Source organism: Salmo salar, chromosome ssa09, assembly GCF_905237065.1.
Source record: "Salmo salar chromosome ssa09, Ssal_v3.1, whole genome shotgun sequence".
NCBI classification, from domain to species: domain Eukaryota; kingdom Metazoa; phylum Chordata; class Actinopteri; order Salmoniformes; family Salmonidae; genus Salmo; species Salmo salar.
In genome coordinates, this window is record NC_059450.1 from 18,229,619 (window position 1) to 18,252,457 (window position 22,839).

At 42.7% G+C, this 22,839-nt stretch overlaps 1 protein-coding gene across 4 annotated transcripts in view; it reads right to left on the reverse strand.

The window, feature by feature from the left end:
- Window positions 1-22,839, reverse strand: part of LOC106610882 (uncharacterized protein KIAA1522 homolog) — a 42,048-nt gene that overhangs the window by 17,284 nt on the left and 1,925 nt on the right. For 3 of the 4 annotated variants that reach the window (XM_014210535.2, XM_014210533.2, XM_045723437.1), the window contains exon 2: window positions 589-847. In XM_014210535.2, coding sequence (XP_014066010.2) covers window positions 589-823 — 235 coding nt within the window. In that variant the 5' untranslated portion in view covers window positions 824-847. Of the gene's footprint in view, window positions 1-588; window positions 848-1,029; window positions 1,075-22,839 lie in introns of those variants that run through there. The other variant, XM_014210534.2, reaches the window with a different exon arrangement.

The window sequence follows — 22,839 nt, forward strand, 5'->3', positions numbered from 1 at the left end:
TGTGTATTAGTTTATGTCTTAAAAAGGGGGTACGTTTCTGTATGTTTAAACATACATTTATGGTCTAAAAGTGTGTAAGTTTATGCATGTCTTAATGTGTACATTTTTGTATGTTTTAACCTGTGTGTGCGTGCCGTATTGCATCCCCTCTGTGAGTCGACTTCCTTGTTTTACAGTATGGAATCGCAACCTGTGTGTAACACAGAACAGTACCGATGGAGATTTGTTCACGGCATTCAATGGCTGGGGGAGGTCAAAGGGCAGCTGGTGAGTCAGAGACTGTTCAAACAGTTCTCCAGAGAGCAAACATGCCTTGGAGCGCAAGATCAGGATATTGAACTGTTTCTGAACACCAAACTCCACTGTGGGATGTGCACTTTCTAGAGACTAGACTATAGTAGAATATAGCCACCTAGCCTACTTGAAATGATACCAATAAACAAAAAACATTTATAGCCACATCCTCAAATACTGTCGAGAGAGACAGAGAGTCTATGTGATTGACTATGTTTAACATTGTTTAGCAATCAAAGTGGAGAGTGAGGATTTACATGGCAATAATCTCTTGGGTTCCCTGGTTGATCTTACCATGGCTGTGGCCCTGTGTGAAGGTCTTGCCTGTCATCGGCCGGCCCGGATTAAAGTCCTGGCTCTGTCCATTGGCATTGACGTCCTTCTTCTTCTTCCCTTTGAGCCAGCCGAATGCCCGGCCCAGGGAGCCCCGACGTTTCTTCCTTCGGCCCCCTTTGGTGAGCCTCTCATGGGCAAATACCTCCGCCAGGTCCTGGGGGATCAGGTCCCCCACAGATTCACGGCTAGACATCCCACCTCACACTGGACTTACTCCCTGAGAGAGAGAGAGAGAGAGAGAGAGAGAGAGAGAGAGAGAGAGAGAGAGAGAGAGAGAGAGAGAGAGAGAGAAAGGAGATGGAGAAAAGAGGAGTCAATTAGACAAACACCACCATATTAATATAACACAATACTAGCAATTCCACTCATTGAGGAAAAACCTTTGTATAAATACTTCACCATTGCTACATCAATTGCACACAAGCATTGCACCATTGGTTTCAATTTACTTCAACACATTTGATCATGCCCTTCTCTCAATGTTAGGGTGTGGGGAAGCTCAGAGCCCAGCCCACTCAACCCCCTCCTGCCCTGCCTCTCAACCAAACTTCACTGCCTCTGCAAAGAACTGGCACCGCCCTCTTCATTCCTGAACATGTAGTCATAATTCAGTGCCCCACCCGAAGCCACACAAACATACCCACAGACACTAAACAAACATATACACATGTACTCCAGCATAATACCAGACAACTGACAGCATCCATCTCCAAAACTAGCTCACTTTTTCCTCGCTCTGTTATGGTCTCTCTTTGGCTTCCTCTCAACAACACCAATACAATGAGCTCACCCCCCCCTCCTCCTTCCTGTCAAACTTCTTTCCTCTAAGACAGGTTTCACAACCTCGCTCCTGGGGACCCATTGTGTTGGGTTCACTCCAGCTGAGGATTTTATTTGACACTCATCGCCATACAAGCTATGATTTGGGAAGCATTAGAGAATCTCTCCCAACCCTTGGGCTTTATCGTATGTGATGATGGTTTGGAGGCGGCAAAGGAGTTCACTATAACCGATTGGCGGCTAGGATTGGGGACTCCAGCCAAGTTACATGCAAAGCACATCAGCCAAATCTCAATTCTTCAGATAGAATGTGTGCTTGAGACATGAAACCAACACATAAGTCCCCCAAATCACTTGGCAAGATGTCCCTGTACCTTAATAGCAAAATGTCCAGGAGCCTTTAGGCCTCTAATCCCTCTAAGATGGGTTTCAAAATGATCATAAAATGGTCTCTTCTCTAACAGCACTCTGTTATAAAGTATTGAGGATCTGGAATGAGAAGTGGTGTACTGTAATTAAGGCCCTGGTTTGGCTATAACACACTAAAATGATTGTAGGCAGACGCAGGCAGCCAGACGCCCCTCACACTGGTCAGAAATGAACCGTTAATCACTCCAATTTCCTGGAGGAACGTCAGCATTCAACCACTGGAACCTCCAACTGCTCTTAAATGGAGGAATATGGGTAAACATCTCATCCCCACCCACCCAGACAGTGACCATCACTGAACTAACACCACAGACAATACTGCTCAGGCTCGGCTTGGCTCTGCCATCCCCAGCAGGGAATTTCACAAGCAATGTCAAGAGACATATACAAGTTCATATCACATGATTGTCTAATCGGAAATGAGGGGACTTTCCCATGCATGGTCTGTGAAAGAATCAAGAGGATAGCTGGAGAGGAGCTCATGAGTGTAAATGTTTCTCATAAGAAAACATCACAGAGAGAGTACATGAGACTCAGAAGCCATACTTTGAGTTGCAGTGAAAGGCCAACAAGGCCAGTAAAGTGGGTATCCTTTAGTGAAAAGTCCCATCCCCTTTCATCCATCTGCAGTGAGCCCTGTGTTTCTCTCAATGCAAATTACAGTAATTTAGGGATGAGTGACATCCGTTAATCTAAGCAGTGGCTACATTTGACAATGTGCAGATGCAGTGAAGAGATGGGATGGCTGTCGAACACTTTGGGGGTCCGACGTCTCCTGGGAGACGCAAAGCAACCTGGGATACAGTGGAGGACCGCCCACCTGACTCAGTTCAGTCTTGTCGCAAGGAACTGACCTCCTTAACCAATGTCTTTCTGTTTCTCAAAATTATCTACACACATTGCACAAGATGAAGTTAGGTCTGACAAAGGCTCATGCTAATGATGCGTGGTTTGACTCATATCCGCAGGGCTGGCAGGTTGAAAAGAGAAAACTATGCATAAAAAAAATCCATAATTCTTATCTATAGGCTACATTGAGGTGTTTCTTTCATTATTTTTATATGGCATTAGTGCGTAGCCTAAGCTTTAGGGCCTAAATGTAGCGCGCCAAACAGACACAAATTGCCAAATGCATTTGGGAACTTGGGCAGAAAAAGTTAACGTCGATCCACTGAGGCAAAAAGGACAATGCTGGAGAAAAGCTGCAAAATAGAGGGTTGAAAATAAATAGAAGCGAGAGCCAGGACAGTAGTCTAATGTTGGGAAAGATTTGGTGAAGTGGTAAGAGATGATGTTAGCCAGCACTGTTAAGTTATGTGTGATTGTGAGGTGCTATAGAAATTAGACAGTCACAAGACAGAGACTTTAAAATGGCACGTCAAGGGAACTGTATTGTTCAGATGGGTTAAATGGAGTAGTAGCCTAACTGAAATCTGGACACTGACTCTTGGTCTATAACCTCTCAGATAGCCTAATGTAATATGAACTCCTGCAGAAATACCCATTTCTTACCATAAAATTACACAACAAAAATGTACATTTTGACTCAGGAACAGGAGTGGAGAAATATTTATTTCTTTCAGCATCTTGAGAGAATGAATGAGTGGTTAGGATCGTCTGTAAAGGTGCCCTCTTTATCAGCATAATAAAATCTGATAGTATTTCAACCACATAAAAATATGCATCCAAGCCGAACTGAGATCTTATAAATTAAAAAAAAAAAAAAATCATGTTGGGTCGTTTTAACAGCTTTTCATTTCCTTAAAGGGATATTTCATTTTTTTGTGTTTACTTTTAGTGTTGAAGCATCATCCAGACAGTTGTTTTGTTCAAAGTTCCATTCCTGAGATGTGTCTCGTCTGGCTTAGTTGCTTGCATGAGCCAAATAGTGGTAGAGGTGAGACTCACCAAAAACGTGCTTCAAAATGACTCCAAATAAAATTCTACAGACGATTACGTTTTCTGGGGGCCTGTAGAAAAATGTGATATAGGACTAACTATTTCAGCAGAAGTATGTTGCCAGTGTTGTTCCGCTTGCACGAGCAACAAGTATGACGCTCCAGAGTTGGCATGTCATGTCTCACTTGTCAACAGCGGATAAAGAAAACAAGCAGCATTGCACTAGCTGTGTCAGAGATAAGGATACGGCTAGCCTAGATGTCCCTAGCTATGACAGGGATACGGATAGCCTAGATGTCCCTAGCTATGACAGGGATACGGATAGCCTAGATGTCCCTAGCTATGACAGGGATACGGATAGCCTAGATGTCCCTAGCTATGACAGGGATACGGATAGCCTAGATGTCCCTAGCTATGACAGGGATACGGATAGCCTAGATGTCCCTAGCTATGACAGGGATACGGATAGCCTAGATGTCCCTAGCTATGACAGGGATACGGATAGCCTAGATGTCCCTAGCTATGACAGAGATAAGGATACGGATAGCCTAGATGTCCCTAGCTATGACAGGGATACGGATAGCCTAGATGTCCCTAGCTATGACAGGGATACGGATAGCCTAGATGTCCCTAGCTATGACAGGGATACGGATAGCCTAGATGTCCCTAGCTATGACAGGGATACGGACAGCCTAGATGTCCCTAGCTAGGGACATGTAGACTATCCCTGTCCTAGCTAGGGACATGTAGACTACCCCTGTCCTAGCTAGGGACATGTAGACTATCCCTAGTAGTGCATTACATTTACATCATATTGTAGTGGAACAACCGCTACAATAGTACATCTATATCTTTTTTTGGGGGGGGGGGGGGGTTAGAAGGATTACTTTATCCTATCCCTTAAAGAGGTGGGGTTTCAGGTGTCTCCGGAAGGTGGTGATTGACGCCGCTGTCCTGGCATCGTGAGGGAGCTTGTTCCACCATTGGGGTGCCAGAGCAGCGAACAGTTTTGACTGGGCTGAGCGGGAACTGTGCTTCCTCAGAGGTAGGGGGGCCAGCAGGCCAGAGGTGGATGAATGCAGTGCCCTTGTTTGGGTGTAGGGCCTGATCAGAGCCTGAAGGTACGGAGGTGCCGTTCCCCTCACAGCTCCCTAGGCAAGCACCATTTATTTTATTTATTTATTTTATTTAACCAGGAAGGTCTCATTGAGATTTAAAATCTCCTTTTCAAGAGCGTCCTGGCCAAGATAGGCAGCGCCAAGTCATTACAAAAATTACAGACAAACAACATGAAATACTACAAGTAATCTAGTAAAAACCATAGAATTCACAAGAGTATAACAAAATCAAAAACAGCAAATTAAAAACATTGACAGGTCAGGGAATCAGTCTCATGATCATTCATCAGTGATTTAAAAATACCAATCGGGACAAGTTCTTCCAGTTTAAAAGTATTTTGTAAGGCTTTCCAAGACGATGGCACAGAGTACATAAAAGCCCTTTTACCAAATTCAGTTCGGAACAGTTAGCAAGATAAAGTCCCGCGAACGAAGAGAGTACCCACCACATTTCTGAACAATAAAAATGCCCATATAAAAAGGTAGTAAACCCAAAATGGCTTTGTAAATAAAAGTATACCAGTGACTGAGCCTACGAGTGACTAGAGAAGGCCAGCCAACCCTGGTATACAAAGTGCAGTGGTGCGTCAGGGTTTTGCAGTTTAAAATAAATCTCAAAGTGCCATGGTAAAGGGTGTCAATTGATCTCAAACACTGAGCGGAAGCATTCATATATAAAATATCCCCATAGTCTAGTAAAGGCATAAATGTAGCTGATACTAGCCTCCTTCTGGCTTCAAAAGAAAAACAAGCCTTATTCCTAAAATAAAATCCTAATTTCAGCTGCAATTTTTTTGTAAATTGTTGAATATGCATTTTAAAAAGAGAGGCCATCATCAATCAAAATTCCAAGATATTTATATGAGGTTACAACCTCAATCTCCTTGCCCTGACAGGTAGTAATAGGTGAAAAGTTCAGAGGTCTATTTCTTGCTTTAGAAAACACCATTAGTTTAGTCAGTATTGAGGATAAGCTTCAATTGACACAAGGTATGTTGAACAGTATAAAAAGCAGTTTGCAAGTTCTGGAAAGCTTTTGTAAGAGATGAGGCACAACAGTAAATAACAGTATAATCAGCATAAAAATGAAGTTGTGCATTTTGGACATTTTTGTCTAAATTATTTATATAAATAGTGAATAAGAGAGAACCAAGTACAGACCCTTGGGGCACACCATTAAAGACAGACAATTTAACAGACCTAAGCCCATCAAATTGAGTGCACTGAGTTCTATCAGACAGATAGTTAACAAACCATGCAACTGCATGCTGTGAAAGACCTACACTCGACAATCTCTGCCTTAGTATAGCATGATCAACTGTATCAAAAGCCTTAGAGAGATCAATAAAAAGTGAGACACAATGCTGTTTTTTGTCAAGAGCTTCAGTGATATCATTTAAAACCTTCATGGCTGCTGTAATTGTGCTATGCTTCTTCCTGAAACCCGATTGGTACATTGATAAAATAGAGCTAGTAAATAAAAACAATTTTAGCTGTTCACTCACAAGGTTTTCAAGTATTTTCACCAGTGGTGAAAGCTTTGAGATTGGCCTATAATTATTTAAGAGTTGGACCTCCCCCTTTTAAAAGTGGCAGGACAAATGCTGATTTCCAGATCTTTGGAATTTCATTACATTCCAGGGTTAGATTAAACAGATATGTAAGTGGTTCAGCTATGAAATCAGCTGCCAGATTTAAAAAGCAGGGATCCAAAAGATCAGGACCTGCAGGCTTTCTCTGATCTAAGGATTTCAGGGCTTTATGTACCACCTGCACTGAGAATGGCAAAAAGCTAAAAGTTTGACCAGCTCTCACTGGTTCATCCACACAAGGTTGTACAGAGACAGAGGACACTGAATCAAACAGCCTACCAGATGATACAAAGTGCTCATTGAAACAATTCAGCATTTCAGTTTTGTCATATACAGCAAAAGAGTCCTTCAAAACACATGGCGGTAATTCATTAGCATTACTGTTACCAGACATAGACTTAATAGCCTTCCAAAACTTTCTAGGGTCATTCAGGTTATCAGTGGTAACAGACATAAAACATTCAGACTTGGCCTTCCTAAGAAGAAAAGAACACTTGTTTAGTAACTGCCTAAAAACAAGCCAATCAGCATCAGAACACGATTTCCTTGCTTTAGCCCAGGCTAGATTACGGTCGTGAACAATGCAAGACAGCTCAGAAGAAAACCATGGATTATCCCTCCCTTTAACCCTGAACCTGCGGAATGGAGCATGTCTGTTTACTATTTGGAGAAAACCATCATGAAAGAATTTCCAGGCAGTTTCCACATCAGGGATAAACTCAATCTTGCTCCAGTCAAAATAAAAGAAATCATGAAAGAAAGCCTGCTCATTAAAACACTTCAGATTTCTCTTACGAATAAAACGTGGGTTAGTCTTAGGAATCTTAGTATTTCTAATAGCAACAACAGCACAATGGTCACTTAAATCATTACAAAACACACCAACCGCAGAATACCATGGTCTTGTAGGGGTCAGTGTCTCCTGACCCCTCCTGTCTCAGCCTCCAGTATTTATGCTGCAGTAGTTTGTGTCGGGGGGCTAGGGTCAGTCTGTCACATCTGGAGTATTTCTCGTCTTTTCCGGTGTCCTGTGTGAATTTAAATATGCTCTCTAATTCTCTCTCTCGGAGGACCTGAGCCCTAGGACCATGCCTCAGGACTACCTGGCCTGATGACTCCTTGCTGTCCCCAGTTCACCTGGCCGTGCTGCTGCTCCAGTTCCAACTGTTCTGCCTGCGGCTATGGAACCCTGACCTGTTCACCGGACATTCTACCGGTCCCAGACCTGCTGGAACCCTGACCTGTTCACCGGACGTGCTACCTGTCCCAGACCTGCTGTTTTCAACTCTCTAGAGACAGCAGGAGCGGTAGAGATACTCTCAAAGATCGGCTATGAAAAAGCCAACTGACAGTTACTCTTGTGTTACTGACTTGTTACACCCTCGACAACTACTATGATTATAATTATTTGACCATGCTGGTCATTTATGAACATTTGAACATCTAGGCCATGTGCTGTTATAATCTCCACCCGGCACAGCCAGAAGAGGACTGGCCACCCCTCATAGCCTGGTTCCTCTCTAGGTTTCTTCCTAGGTTTTGGCCTTTCTAGGGAGTTTTTCCTAGCCACCGTGCTTCTACACCTGCATTACTTGCTGTTTGGGGTTTTCGGCTGGGTTTCTGTACAGCACTTTGAGATATCAGCTGATGTAAGAAGGGCTATATAAATACATTTGATTTGATTTGTAGCAGATGCGAGCTTCAACTGGAAGCCAGTGGAGTGTGCGGAGGAGCGGGGTGACGTGAGAGAACTTGGGAAGGTTGAACACCAGACGGGCTGCGGCGTTCTGGATGAGTTGTCGGGTTTTTTGTTGTTGGTTACTGTACCACCAAATGAATTTTGCTCTGCCCGGAGTACCCCTTAAGTACCCCCTTGTGTGCGTTTGTAGGGATATAACATGTTTATATGTTCTTTAACTTATTCAAAAGTGTTTTTTTTCTATTAGTTGTATGTGTTGTGTCAACACCTTTATATTACTAATGTATTGTCAAAAACACATACCTGCACAGTGCGTCTTTATTTGGGAACATGTTTGTGTCTCATAAAAACAAGCTTTTATTTGGGAACATGTTGAAGAACAAGTAACTTTGTTGTTCACATACACATAGCCAGTTATACACCTTGTATTTACATGGTTACAGCCATGTTGTGTAATAACATGTAATGACACCAAGTTCAGTCTTCATACATTCTTCAGAATCAAGTGGTTCAGAGAAGGAGGTGTGCGTCCTCAGACTCCTTGAATCCAATGTATACTCCTGAAGGTAAAGGATAGTTTCTACGGATGGCCTCAACGACGCATGACGAGTAATACTGTCTGGTACCTTTTCTAAGCTACTCCCTTGAGTGCCCATTCCATCACAATGCGAAATGCAACAAGACAATATTTACTATGGAACAGGGGAAAATATCAACAAGGGATCATTATATGAAACAGAAAATACATTAAAATTGATATGTATACATTATTTATAACTTCAATTTCAAATGTTTACTTCCTCTATGGACAGCTGCCCGCTTGGTACAGCTGGGCATGGTCGCTATTTTAAGTTGATCTTAGGGACATGGAAAAACATTTCAATTACTCCTGGGTTGATAAGGGCTAGGAGATCTGCATGATCTGTCACACAGACTGTTGTGCTGTGATCGACATCATCAGTGTCTTTGGTTGGCATTATCAAGTCCAAATCTGAACAGCACAGACATTCAATTTCGGTCAACATTGGCTTGAATTTCTCTCAGATTTTTCACATTTACACCACCAGTTCCGAGTTTGTGGGGATGTTTAGAAAAACTTTAGTTTGGGGGGGGGTGAGTCTGGCCACTGCATGGCTCATGCAAGCAACTAAGCCAGCCAAAGAAATCTCAGGAATGGAACTCTGACCATAACTGTCTGGATGATGCTTTAACACTGAAAGTAAGTGGAAATGAGGTCTAAAATGGGAAATAAAAAAAGGAAATATCCCTTTAAACTGGTCAAATCTTTCACGTTTTGTTTGATATTGCATTTTCTCCCTGGTCCCTAAACGTCTTTGCTGGCCGAGAGAAGCAGATATGAAAGAGGAAAGAGAAACCTTAGCGACGTCAACTACATTGAAGCATTCTATTGATTTATGACATTCTGGTGAGCAAGAGTTTTAGTCTTCTACGGCAGTGGTTCGCAAACTTTTTATAGTCCCGTACCCCTTTAAACATTCAACCTCCAGCTGCGTACCCCCTCTAGCACCAGGGTCAGCGCCCTCTCAAATGTTGTTTTTTGCATCATTGTAAACCTGCCACACACACACTATACATTTATTAAACTTAAGAATGAGTATGTCACTTCCCACAAGCCAGGTTGTGACAAAGAGCTCTTATAGGACCAAGGCACAAATAATAATTTAGCTCTTTATTTAACCATCTTACATAAAACCTTATTTGTAAATCGAAAATTGTGAATAACTCACCACTGGTTAATGAGAAGGGTGTGCTTGACAGTATGCGCCTAACTGTGCAATGTTGGGTTGTATTGGAGAGAGGCTCAGTTTTAAATCATTTTCCACAGTCTGTGCCTGTATTTATTTTTCATGCTAGTGAGGGCTGAGAATCCACTCTCACATAGGTAAGTGGTTGCAAAGGGCATGTTGCAAAGGGCATCAGTGTCTTAACAGCACGGTTTTCCAAGGTAGGATGCTCTGAGTGCAGCCCAATCCAGAAATCTGGCAGTGGCTTCTGATTAAATTCAATTTCGATGAGGCTCTCTTGTTCTGATATCGATAAGTGGAGGCAGGGCATGAAAGGGATAACGTATCCAGTTGTTTGTGCCATCCGTTTCGGGAAAGTACCTGCGTAATTGCGCACCCAACTCACTCATGCTTCGCTATATCACATTGGACATTGTCCATAAGCTTGAGTTCATTTGCACACAAAAAAAATAATAAATCAATCATACAATGATGGAAGGACCTGGGTGTTGTCCTTGTTAAGGCAGACAGAGAAGAGCTCAAACTTCTTAAATCATAGCCTCAATTTTGTCCCGCACATTGAATATAGTTGGAGAGTCCCTGTAATCCTAGATTCAGATCATTCAGACGAGAAAAAACATCACCCAGATAGGCCAGTCATGTGAGAAACTCGTCATCATGCCAGCGGTCAGACAAGTGAAAATTATAGTCAGTAAAGACAACTTTAAGCTCATCTCTAAATTCCAAAAAATTTCTCAATACTTTGCCCTTTGATAACCAGTGCACTTCTGTAAGTTGTAAAAGCGTTACATGGTCGCTGCCCATATCGTTGCAAAGTGCAGAAAATACATGAGTTCAGGGGCCTTGCGTTAACAAAGTTAACCACTTTCACTGTAGTGTCCAACACATCTTTCAAGCTGTCAGGCATTCCCTTGGCAGCAAGAGCCTCTCGGTGGATGCTGCAATGTACCCAAGTGGCGTCAGGAGCAACTGCTTGCACGTGCGTTACCACTCCACTATGTCTCCCTGTCATGGCTTCTGCGCCATCAGTACAGATAACAACACATCTTGACCACCAAAGTCCATTTGATGTCACAAAGCTGTCCAGTACTTTAAAAATATCCTCTCCTGTTGTCCTGGTTGACCCCCATAAACATAACGGACATATACCAGGAGCTGTGCCTGGCCCGCCACGTCTGTTGACTCATCCAGCTGTAACGCATAAAATTCACTGCCTTGTATGCAAAGCAGTAATTGTTTCAAAACATCTCCTGCCATGTCACTGATGCATCGTGAAACAGTGTTGTTTGATGAAGACATTGTATAGTTTTTTTTTGTCTTTTCCCCCAGCCATATCCACAGCAGCAGGAAGAATTAAGTCCTCCACAATAGTATGGGGCTTGCCTGTCCTAGCCACTTGGTAGCTCACCATACAACATTTACATTTAAGTCATTTAGCAGACGCTCTTATCCAGAGCAACTTACAAATTGGTGCAGTCACCTTATGATATCCAGTGGAACAACCACTTTACAATAGTGCATCTAAATCTTTTAGGGGGGGGTTAGAAGGATTACTTTATCCTATCCTAGGTATTCCTTAAAGAGGTGGGGTTTCAGGTGTCTCCGGAAGGTGGTGATTGACTCCGCTGTCCTGGCGTCGTGAGGGAGCTTGTTCCACCATTGGGGTGCCAGAGCAGCGAACAGTTTTGACAAGACGCTTCTAGCCCCTTATTAATGGTATTTGTTGCTTTTATACAAGTCTTACTACTCAAAAGTCATCTTAATTCTCGCACAAAAAACTCCTGTGGCTTATTTTTCAAATTGGCATGTTTTGCTTAAAGGCTTAATCAAGTTGTGAGAGAGTACTTTTGCACATATAACACACTGTGGCTAAGGAAAGGCACTCCTCCCAATACAAGTGAACCCCAAATCAATGTAGTTCTCATCATATTTGCGCCTCTTAGATGGTCCAACGTCCCTGTCTGTTGTTCGGTGCTTTCCCGGGTATGGGGGCAGTAGATCTTCGGCTGCATCAGATTCACAACTGTCAGTGTCCATGCTAGCTGGGCTAACATCAAATGTAGAATGACTGATGTTAGCATTGGATGTGCTCGTGGAAGCAGAACAACTTGTCGTCGACAGGTGCAGTAGAGCTGGTAGTAGCAGTACTACCAGTAGAGCTGGTATGTGTCTCTATGGACATGGGCCTTACTTTTTTTTTAACCATTTATCAATATTCAAGCAAACGGAATGAGCAGCAGCTATGTTTGGCTACATACGGACCGTTAGTGGAATTCCCGCGAGAGTGTAACGGTTAATGTGATTGGATGTTAATTATTTGACTAGGCTACCTGTATTTAACATTGTGTTATTTCGCTGAACACTAGATGGTTTAAATGTTATTTTTGGCAGTGAAACGAGGCTACTCAGGTGAGAAAAAACCTCACCCAAATGTATAGCCCCGTTAGAAAATATAAATGGACGTTTGAAAATGTGCAGAATATAGATATTTCTTTCTTTAAAAATAAAGTGAATGACAACGCGTACCCCAGTTTGGGAATACCTGTTCTAGGGTAACAAGTAATGACAGAAGAGAAGCTGCATTTGCATGCATCTAATTATAGACAAGTTGACCAACAAATAGCCTACCAAAATGTTAGAAATTATATGAAGAAACATATGCCTATCAAAAAATTGTTCTGCCATCTCTGACTGGGCATTTTCTATATTTGCGGGTTAGGGTCAGGGGCGGGCCTCAGATTTTCACTTTATCACATATACAGTACCATTCAAAAGTCTGGACACACCTACTCATTCAAGGGTTTTTCTACTATTTTCTACATTATAGAATAATAGTGAAGAAATCAAAACTAATGAAATAACACATATGGAATCATGTAGTAACAAAAGTGTTTTGTTACTACAAATATACACTGCTCAAAAAAATAAAAGGGAACACTTAAACAACACAATGTAACTCCAAGTCAATCACACTTCTGTGAAATCAAACTGTCCACTTAGGAAGCAACACTGATTGACAATACATTTCACATGCTGTTGTGCAAATGGAATAGACAAAAGGTGGAAATTATAGGCAATTAGCAAGACACCCCCAATAAAGGAGTGGTTCTGCAGGTGGGGACCACAGACCACTTCTCAGTTCCTATGCTTCCTGGCTGATGTTTTGGTCACTGCTGAATGCTGGCGGTGCTTTCACTCTAGTGGTAGCATGAGACGGAGTCTACAACCCACACAAGTGGCTCAGGTAGTGCAGCTCATCCAGGATTGCACATCAATGCGAGCTGTGGCAAGAAGGTTTGCTGTGTCTGTCAGCGTAGTGTCCAGAGCATGGAGGCGCTACCAGGAGACAGGCCAGTACATCAGGAGACGTGGAGGAGGCCGTAGGAGGGCAACAACCCAGCAGCAGGACCGCTACCTCCGCCTTTGTGCAAGGAGGAGCAGGAGGAGCACTGCCAGAGCCCTGCAAAATGACCTCCAGCAGGCCACAAATGTGCATGTGTCTGCTCAAACGGTCAGAAACAGACTCCATGAGGATGGTATGAGGGCCCGACGTCCACAGGTGGGGGTTGTGCTTACAGCCCAACACCGTGCAGGACGTTTGGCATTTGCCAGAGAACACCAAGATTGGCAAATTTGCCACTGGCGCCCTGTGCTCTTCACAGATGAAAGCAGTTTCACACGGAGCACATGTGACAGAGTCTGGAGACGCCGTGGAGAACGTTCTGCTGCCTGCAACATCCTCCAGCATGACCGGTTTGGCGGTGGGTCAGTCATGGTGTGGGGTGGCATTTCTTTGGGGGGCCGCACAGCCCTCCATGTGCTCGCCAGAGGTAGCCTGACTGCCATTAGGTACCGAGATGAGATCCTCAGACCCCTTGTGAGACCATATGCTGGTGCGGTTGGCCCTGGGTTCCTCCTAATGCAAGACGATGCTAGACCTCATGTGGCTGGAGTGTCAGCAGTTCCTGCAAGAGGAAGGCATTGATGCTATGGACTGGCCCGCCCGTTCCCCAGACCTGAAGCCAATTGAGCACATCTGGGACATCATGTCTCGCTCCATCCACCAACGCCACGTTGCACCACAGACTGTCCAGGAGTTGGCGGATGCTTTAGTCCAGGTCTGGGAGGAGATCCCTCAGGAGACCATCCGCCACCTCATCAGGAGCATGCCCAGGCGTTGTAGGGAGGTCATACAGGCACGTGGAGGCCACACACTACTGAGCCTCATTTTGACTTGTTTTAAGGACATTACATCAACGTTGGATCAGCCTGTAGTGTGGTTTTCCACTTTAAATTTTGAGTGTGACTCCAAATCCAGACCTCCATGGGTTGATAAATTGGATTTCCATTGATTATTTTTGTGTGATTTTGTTGTCAGCACATTCAACTATGTAAAGAAAAAAGTTTAAGATTATTTAATTCATTCAGATCTAGGACGTGTTATTTTAGTGTTCCCTTTATTTTTTTGAGCAGTGCATTTTAGATTCTTCAAAGTAGCCAACCTTTGCACACTCTTGGCATTCTCTCAACCTCCACCTGGAATGCTTTTCCAACAGTCTTGAGGGAGTTCCCACATATGCTGCACACTTGTGGCTGCTTTTCCTTCACTCTGCGGTCCAACTCATCCCAAATCATCTCAATTGGGTTGAGGTCGAGTGATTGTGGAGGCCAGGTTATCTGATGCAGCACTCTATCACTCTCCTTCTTGGTCAAATAGCCCTTACACAGCCTGAAGGTGTGTTGGGTCATTGTCCTGTTGAAAAACAAATGATAGTGGGACTAAGGGCAAACCAGTTGGGATGGCGTATCACTGCAGAATGCTGTGGTAGCCATGCTGGTTAATTGTGCCTTGAATTCAAAATAAATCACTGACAGTGTCACCAGCAAAGCACCATCACACCTCCTACTCCATGCTTCACGGTGGGAACCACAAATACGGAGATCATCCGTTCACCTACTCCGCATCTCACAAAGAAAGCAGTTGGAACCAAAAATCTTCAATTTGGTTCAAAGTTCTTGACATTTTACAGATTACTTTAAGACATGAATGTTAGTCAATGATGGACTGTCGTTTCTCTGTGCTTATTTGAGCTGTTCTAGCCATAATATGGACTTGATCTTTCACCAAATAGGGCCATCTTGTGTATACCACCCCTACCTTGTCACAAAACGGACTGGCTCAAATGCATTAAGGAAATAAATTCCACAAATTAACTTTCAACAAGGCACACCTGTTAATTGAAATGCATTCCTGGTGAATACCTCATGAATCTGGTTGAGGTAGTCACCAGCCCTACCTTGTCACAAAATGGACTGGTACTAGTAACCAAAAGTTACTACAAATATATTTGATATTTGTGATTCTTCAAAGTAGCCACCCTTTGCCTTGATGACAGCTTTGCACTGCCTTGACAGATTCCATATGTTATTTCATCGTTTTGATGTCTTCAACATTATTCTACAATGTAGAAAATAGTAAAAAGGTAAGAAAAACCCTTGAATGAGTAGGTGTGTCCACACTTTTGACTGTGGTACTGTGGTCGGGCGGTTGCGGATAGGTTCTTAGCAATTGCGGGCGGGTGCAGGTGAACAAACAGCTGACCCGCGCATCACTAGCTTATGCGTTTATAAGTAAGAAGTCTAAACCGCATTCACATTAGCACATAAGAGATCATTAATGACAACATTGTATATCGTTCCAGTGGATCTAATCACAATGCTGTTGCTGTACAGTCATGACCAATCCTTAGATAAATACATGTTTGCTTAAGTATACAACAGAGCACTTAGGACTATTGTGAACACTTTAGTCGGGACGTTACCATAGAGACCCTCTTTCTCACACACACAAATTAAGAATCAGGACACACCAAAACTCTGTCACACAAAGTTGCCCCTGCCAAAATTACACAGTTGCTTCATTGGCACTGTAATTATAGTACTCCAAACCACACAGCTCAATGGTGGCTGGGTGTTGACGCAAATGATACACACATAATAATACACACAAAAAAAAGAGGGTTAAGGACAAAAATCACACGTTCCTTGAGACTTTAAGGTATAAACATTGATTAATACGTGGCTATTGATTTACCTGCATCCACACACACGAGCAATCATTGGCCTCCCCTGTGGTTTTCCAGCCCAGCCCAATCCTGCTGGAGCAGACCTGTGCTCTGACATGCTGTTTACTTTGCCCTCACAATAGATGTGGTGCTTTCACATTGGCCAGGAGAAACGTCTACTGAACAGTCCTACACAGCACAACAGCAGCTAAATATCTCATCAGTAACTACAAGACAGTGTATCGGATAGAATGTTGTGTTTGCCTCCCTTCTTTGAGAACTGAACGGCTTGTGATTGGATATCTTGGAGCAGTGAGGGCCCTGACAGTTTGCATTACCGTATGTCATCGACCCACATCAATTCCATAGGATCTGTAGGTCTCCAGTTTTATGAGGAAGCCTGGGGAGTGAAGCAGTGAAAAGCTGCTTTGCCTGAAGCAACCCTCAGACCCACACACCACTATGTACGTAAACCAGGCCACATATCCAACATCTGCAGTGCAGCTCATCCCGAGTATCCCAATCCAGCTATTGAAGGGTGTATATTTCCTGGTTCAAATGTAACACAGCAAAGACGGACCAGTTTGTGCGACTTTGGTTTGGTTAACCAAACCTGCTATGGCAGACATATACAGACCAGTGTAACGCAACAGCACAACCTATACAGTGCCTTCAGAAAGTATTCACTCTTTTTCCACATTTTGTTGCATTACAGCCGGAATTTAAAATGGATTAAAATTAAGATTGTGTGTAGGCCAGTGACAAACAATACCCCATAACGTCAAAGGGGAATGAAAAGCGGAAATGTCTTGAGTCAATAGGTATTCCACCCCTTTGTCATGGCAAGCCTAAATAGTAATAAGTCACACAATAAGTTGCATGGCCTCACTGTGTGCAATAATAGTATTTAACATGATTTTCTAATGACCATCTCATCTCTGTACCCCACACATACAGATAATTGTAAGGTCGAGCAGGGAGCAGTGAATTTCAAACAGATTCAACCACAAAGACCAGGGAGGTTTTCCAATGCCTCGCAAAGAAGGGCACCTATTGGTAGATGGGTAAAAAAAAGCAGACATTGAATATCCCTTTGAGCATAGTGAAGTTATTAATGACATTTTGGATGGTGTATCAATACACCCAGTCATTACAAAGATACAGGTGTCCTAACTCAGTTGCTGGAGAGGAAGGAAACCACTCAGGGATTTCACCATGAGGCCAATGGTGACTTTAAAACAGTTACAGTTTAATGGCTGTGATAGGAGAAAGTGGAGGATGGATCAACAACATTGTAGTTACTCCACAACACTAACCTAATTGACAGTGAAAAGAAGGTTGTCTAGCAATGATCAACAACCAATTGACAGCGCTTGAAGAATTCTGAAAATAGGCAAATGTTGCACAATCCAGGTGTGGAAAGCTCTTGTAGACTTACCCAGAAAGATTCACAACTGTAAATCGATGCAAAAGGTGATTCTAACATGTATTGACTCATGGAGTTGAATACTTATCTATTCAAGATATATTAGCAGTTTATTTTAATGATTGTATTTATTTTTAACAAGTGTTAGAATTTTTCTTCCACATTAGAGTATTTTGTGTAGATCGTTGACAACAAAATGACAATTAAATGTTTATCCCACTTTGAAACAACAAAATACTGTAAAAGTCAAGGGGCGTGAATACTTTATGAAGTATTGTGTAAGTGAGGGTTGGAATAAGTTTACACTACAGGAGTTGTTGCAAAAGTGACTCAGAGTGAAGAAGCAGACCAGGCTGGTACATGTGCCCGTGGGGACAAGTCAAAAAGGGTGTGGCAGTGAAACAGATGCCTTTGTTTAAAGAGTGAGTATAGCTTGGTTTAAGCAGGAGCACATTCACCTTTATATAGGAGTTTGCGCTCCAGGATTTAAAGTGGCAGAGCAGAGTTTAAGATCTAGTCAGACTCAGTACAGCATCCCCTCCAACCCAACGGCTCCCCAGGGTAGTATAAGCTACAGTTTTGAATAGAGTAACACTTTGTGAAATAATGTGAGGTGCTGCTATAATAATTGAGTGTTAACATTTTACTAGTGTGAAAGTGGCTTTACTGTTCTTTCATAAATCAGGGTGTGCCTTTATTCTGTAGCCGTTATCAAACAAAGGAGAGCAGCAGCACTCAAATAAAGGGCATTCTACAGAGAGGTCAATTTAGAACACCATACACGTTCTAAACCAGAGACGTGCATGCATTCATTATGTATGTCGATTGCTATAGGTGAGGCACCACTATAGGGGAACACTGGAATAATCCAATGAATTAAATTTCCTAAGAAGGATAGTCACATGAAGCAATAACAGCGGGTGGTGGTTTCTAAAACATTTTGTTATGTTGTGCAAATGGCTCTGGGCAGTTCCTAGTCTTCCCATTTACTTTTTGTGCAAAACATTAGAAAAAGAGGAAACATTGAAATACATCTGATAAGACACATATGGCCTTCAAAAGAGAGAGGCTGAATGCCAGGATTTCAAGAATACTGTATAGAGCTACGCATTTTTCTTGAGAGGAAATCCCTTACGTACGTTTTGTTGTTGCTATTAAAGGATGTGTGGATCAGGATAGTGATAAAAATGCAACAGTACATGCCAATGAAGTGTGAGATAAGGTCCGTCGACAGTGAATCAGGGTCATTGTTATTTTATTAGTACTATTTTGGGGGGGCCCATCCTTTTGTCCTTTTTGGAGGACAAAAGTAACTTTGCTTTACATTTTTGTTTTTACAGATTTTTTGTTACATATGGGCAATTCCACAGCAGACTCAGATGTTTCACTTAAAATGTATGCCAAACAAAAACCATTGATTTCAAAGTTTAACAAACCATACAACTATGTACAAGGAAGACTTAATTTACACAGAACATTGTACAAAAACACATTGACTGGAAGAACTGTGCAGATGCAAAGTTTAACAGAATTTCTGTAAAATCTCCCTCACTTTTAAAAAATTTTTTTTATGAGTCCACGTTTTCCAAAAAAACAGTAATCTTTGGTCCGAATTAAGATTCAATGGTGTCTGCAGAAAGAATAGGGTTATTGAACTACAGTAAGTAAAGTGGATTTACTCCCACTAACAGAATAGCGGAAACAAAATTTCATCATGGGTCCCTTATCTGTGCTACGCAGAAATGCATAGTTGTGGATATGAATGGCATTCTCTTCATGGGGTCCTGAATAGGTACGCAAATGTAGAAATAAGCAATATCTTCCTTTGCATACTTGGGTATTATTCTACACACTGGCTATTATTTTAATGAGCTCTTCCCCCAAACAAGAGCACATTTGGTTGGTCCGGACCAAATCTGAACTAATCATAGACATCTATGTTTCACAAATTTGGACATCAGAGTACAGCACAGTAGAATAGAGTTCAGTACATTATAGTGTACTCAACTCTAGTGTGCGCTACTGTTTACTATACTGAACTCTATTTTTCTTTACTCTACTGTATTGTTCAAACTTGTGAACCCAACAGTGGTTTGTGACTATGATTTAACTCTTTAGCCAATTCAATTGCAGAAATTCTGTTACCAATTTTTTGGAAATTCCATTACCGATCTGGTAACAGAATTAAAAGTTTTAAGCACTTAAAAAAAAAAATACATCTGGTGACCACCATTTGCCTAATGCAGCGGAGCACATCACCTTCACATAGAGTTGATCAGGCTGTTGATTGTGGCCTGTGGAATGTTGTCCCACTCCTCTTCAATGGCTGTGCGAAGTTTCTGGATATTGGTGGGAACTGTCGTACACGTCGATCCAGAGCATCCCAAACGTGCTCAATGGGTGACATGTCTGGTGAGTATGCAGACCATGGAATAACTGGGACATTTTCAGCCTCCAGGAATTGTGTACAGATCCTTGCGACATGGGGCCGTGCATTACCATACTGAAACATGAGGGGATGGCGGCGAATGAATGGCACGACAATGGGCCTCCAGGATCTCATCACGGTATCTCTGCACATTGAAATTGCCATAGATAAAATGCAATTGTGTTAGTTGTCTGTAGCTTATGCCTGCCCATAACATAACCCCACTGCCCCCATGGGCACTATGTTCACATCAGCAAACCTGCCCGGTACAGTAGAAACTGGGATTTATCTGTGAAGAGCACACTTCTCCGGTGTGCCAGTATTGAACATTTGGCCACTGAAGTCGGTTACAACGCCGAACTGCAGTCAGGTCAAGACCCTAGTGAAGATGACGAGCATGCAGAGAAGCATCCCTGAGACAGTTTCTGCAGAAACTCTTCGGTTGTGCAAACCTACAGTTTCATCAGCTGTCTGGTCTTAGAAGATCCCGCAGATGAAGAAGACGGATGTGGAGGTCCACGGCTGGCATGGTTACACGTGGTCTGCGTTTGTGAGGCCAGTTGGACATACTGCCAAATCCTCTAAAATGAAGTTGGTGGCTTATGGTAGAGAAATGAACATTCAATTATCTGGCAACAGCTCTGGTGGACATTCCTGCAGTCAGCATGACAATTGCGTGCTCCATTAAAACTTGAGCCTTCTGTGGCATTGTGTTGTGTGACAAAACTGCACATTTCAGAGTGGCCTTTTATTGTCCTCAGCACAAGGTGCACCTGTGTATATGATCAAGCTGTTTAATCAGCTTCTTGATATGCCACACCTGTCAGGTGGATGGATTATCTTGGCAAAGGAGAAATGCTCACTAACAGGGATGTAAACAAATTTGTGAACACAATTTGAGAGAAACGCTTTTTTGTGTATATGGAAAATGTCAGGGATCTTTTATTTCAGCTCATGAAATGAAACTATATGTTGTGTTTATATTTTTGTTCAGTATACATAGTGTTTTCAGTAATAACTACTACCGATCATGAGGTTTTTAATCCCACCCCTCTGCTACTCTCATTCAGGTTCATTGTTGCTGTAAGGGGGAATACGTGGAGCCGAGCACAAATCTGTTCAAGTCTGAGTGCTTTTGGGACACTGTAGCCATGCAGCAGCTTGTCTAAGAGTAGAGGCTGCATTCCTGAGAGATTGATAATTGCTGAGGAACTCCCCTTTCCAAATCTCCTTCAGCCTCTCTCTCTCGTGTTCTCCTTTCTCACGACTGGGCACTTCAATCTGCCTGTTTCTAGACCTCCTCAGTGTTGCTGTGGGCCTAAGCCTGGACCTCTGTATTTTTGGAAGAAAACCAGGGGAGAATAAGTATTTTGACAGTAGTAACAGTGGCTACTGGGAAGAAAAAAAACAGCTGTGGCTTAAAATACATCCTCTCCTGCCACCTCTAGCCTCTGTTCTCGCCAGTTAAAACAAGCCCTCTGTGCCCTGACCACAACACACACACACACCCACTGAGCATGCTGAGAGGACTAGGAAACCATATAGTGGAAACTAGATGGGACATGCAGAAATACAGGAGAACAGTCTAATCCAGCAGTGGAAAGATGCAAATGTTCTATGTAAATGTTTTTTTTTTACATTTCAGAAGGCTTAAATGGGCAACTAAAAGAAAGTATGTCCCATTTGGCAAATACTACTGAAACACAGTCCCCCAGCTTATACTTATGCACTGTCAAGGACAGTCAGACTGAGAACATGACACACACATTGAGGGGCAATGTTTTAACTCATTGGATTTCTCATTAATATTGATAAAAGGTTCAATGATGACAGATGAGTAACTCAGCCAATCCCACTGATTAAACCTATTGTCTGCCACTCAGTCTACACACAGAAGGCTCCTCACTACACTGCAGACCTGAGTCACTGCTGATTCCACTACACTCACAAGACTGTCGCCCATTCCAGACTGTGATTAGAACGTCTACAGCCCATCATAATAGCGGGATGTTCTCTTTCCACTGCTGCAATGGTGACTGTGGTCATTCTACTGAGTTCTCCCAACACCGACTACAGTCTAGAGACTGAGCTATTCTTCCTCTTAGCACCCTCAGTCTGTCATGCCCTCACCCCTCTCTTACTAGTGTCCTGAGTTTTTCATGGTCAAGTTCCAACCTGGGGGAAAAGTCAGGGCCCTAGCTGTGCAGAGGCATCCCCTCCTGGCTCTGTGGTTACATAAGGCACCTGTTATCTCCATGGAAACAAGCCATGGCCTGGCTTGCGGCCAGGTGAGAAGGAAGCACCACCAGTAAAGGACACACCCTTCCTTAACAAAAGTATCTAGTCTCCACTACAGTTCAGACTGTTCAGTAGAGGTCAGGGTGAGCTCATTAAGGGCAGAGGTTAGATTGGGGGGGGGAGAAATGGTCAGGAAAGAGACTATACGCCAATGTTCATTAGCAGACTACACTGGTAATTACTGCTAATTATCAGGTTGTAGTTGTCCATAATAACATTAATGAGAAAGAACAAGCAACTGACATTATGTGACGACATCTAGCACGACTGATAAATCTGGCCAATTTGTCTCCAAAAAGGAGTCTTTATCCATGGAAAGGCACCAATACATTTCCCAACTGATCTGCAGTCAAAACAATGTTATGCTTTAAGCTTCCAGTTCAAAGTCCATGGACAATGTACAGTATGTCTGCAAACAGAGGGAGACCCTGGAGAACATCAGGTTATCTTCACTCAAGATAAAGGATATAGGAAATAAATTAGACTTCCATGTGGCCATTTACTGGGAGAGATCGTACCAACCAACATCACCTGTGCCATAAGACTGTCAGTGTCCATGAGTACTGCTCAGATAATTAATAGAAAAACTGATTTAGCCTTTCATTGCAAAGACCTCCTTAGTAAATCTTGTTTAGGATTAGGATTTAGTATTTCTACCCGTTTGTTTAACTGTTCCTGGATCACCAAAGGCTAAGCTACAAAAAATCTC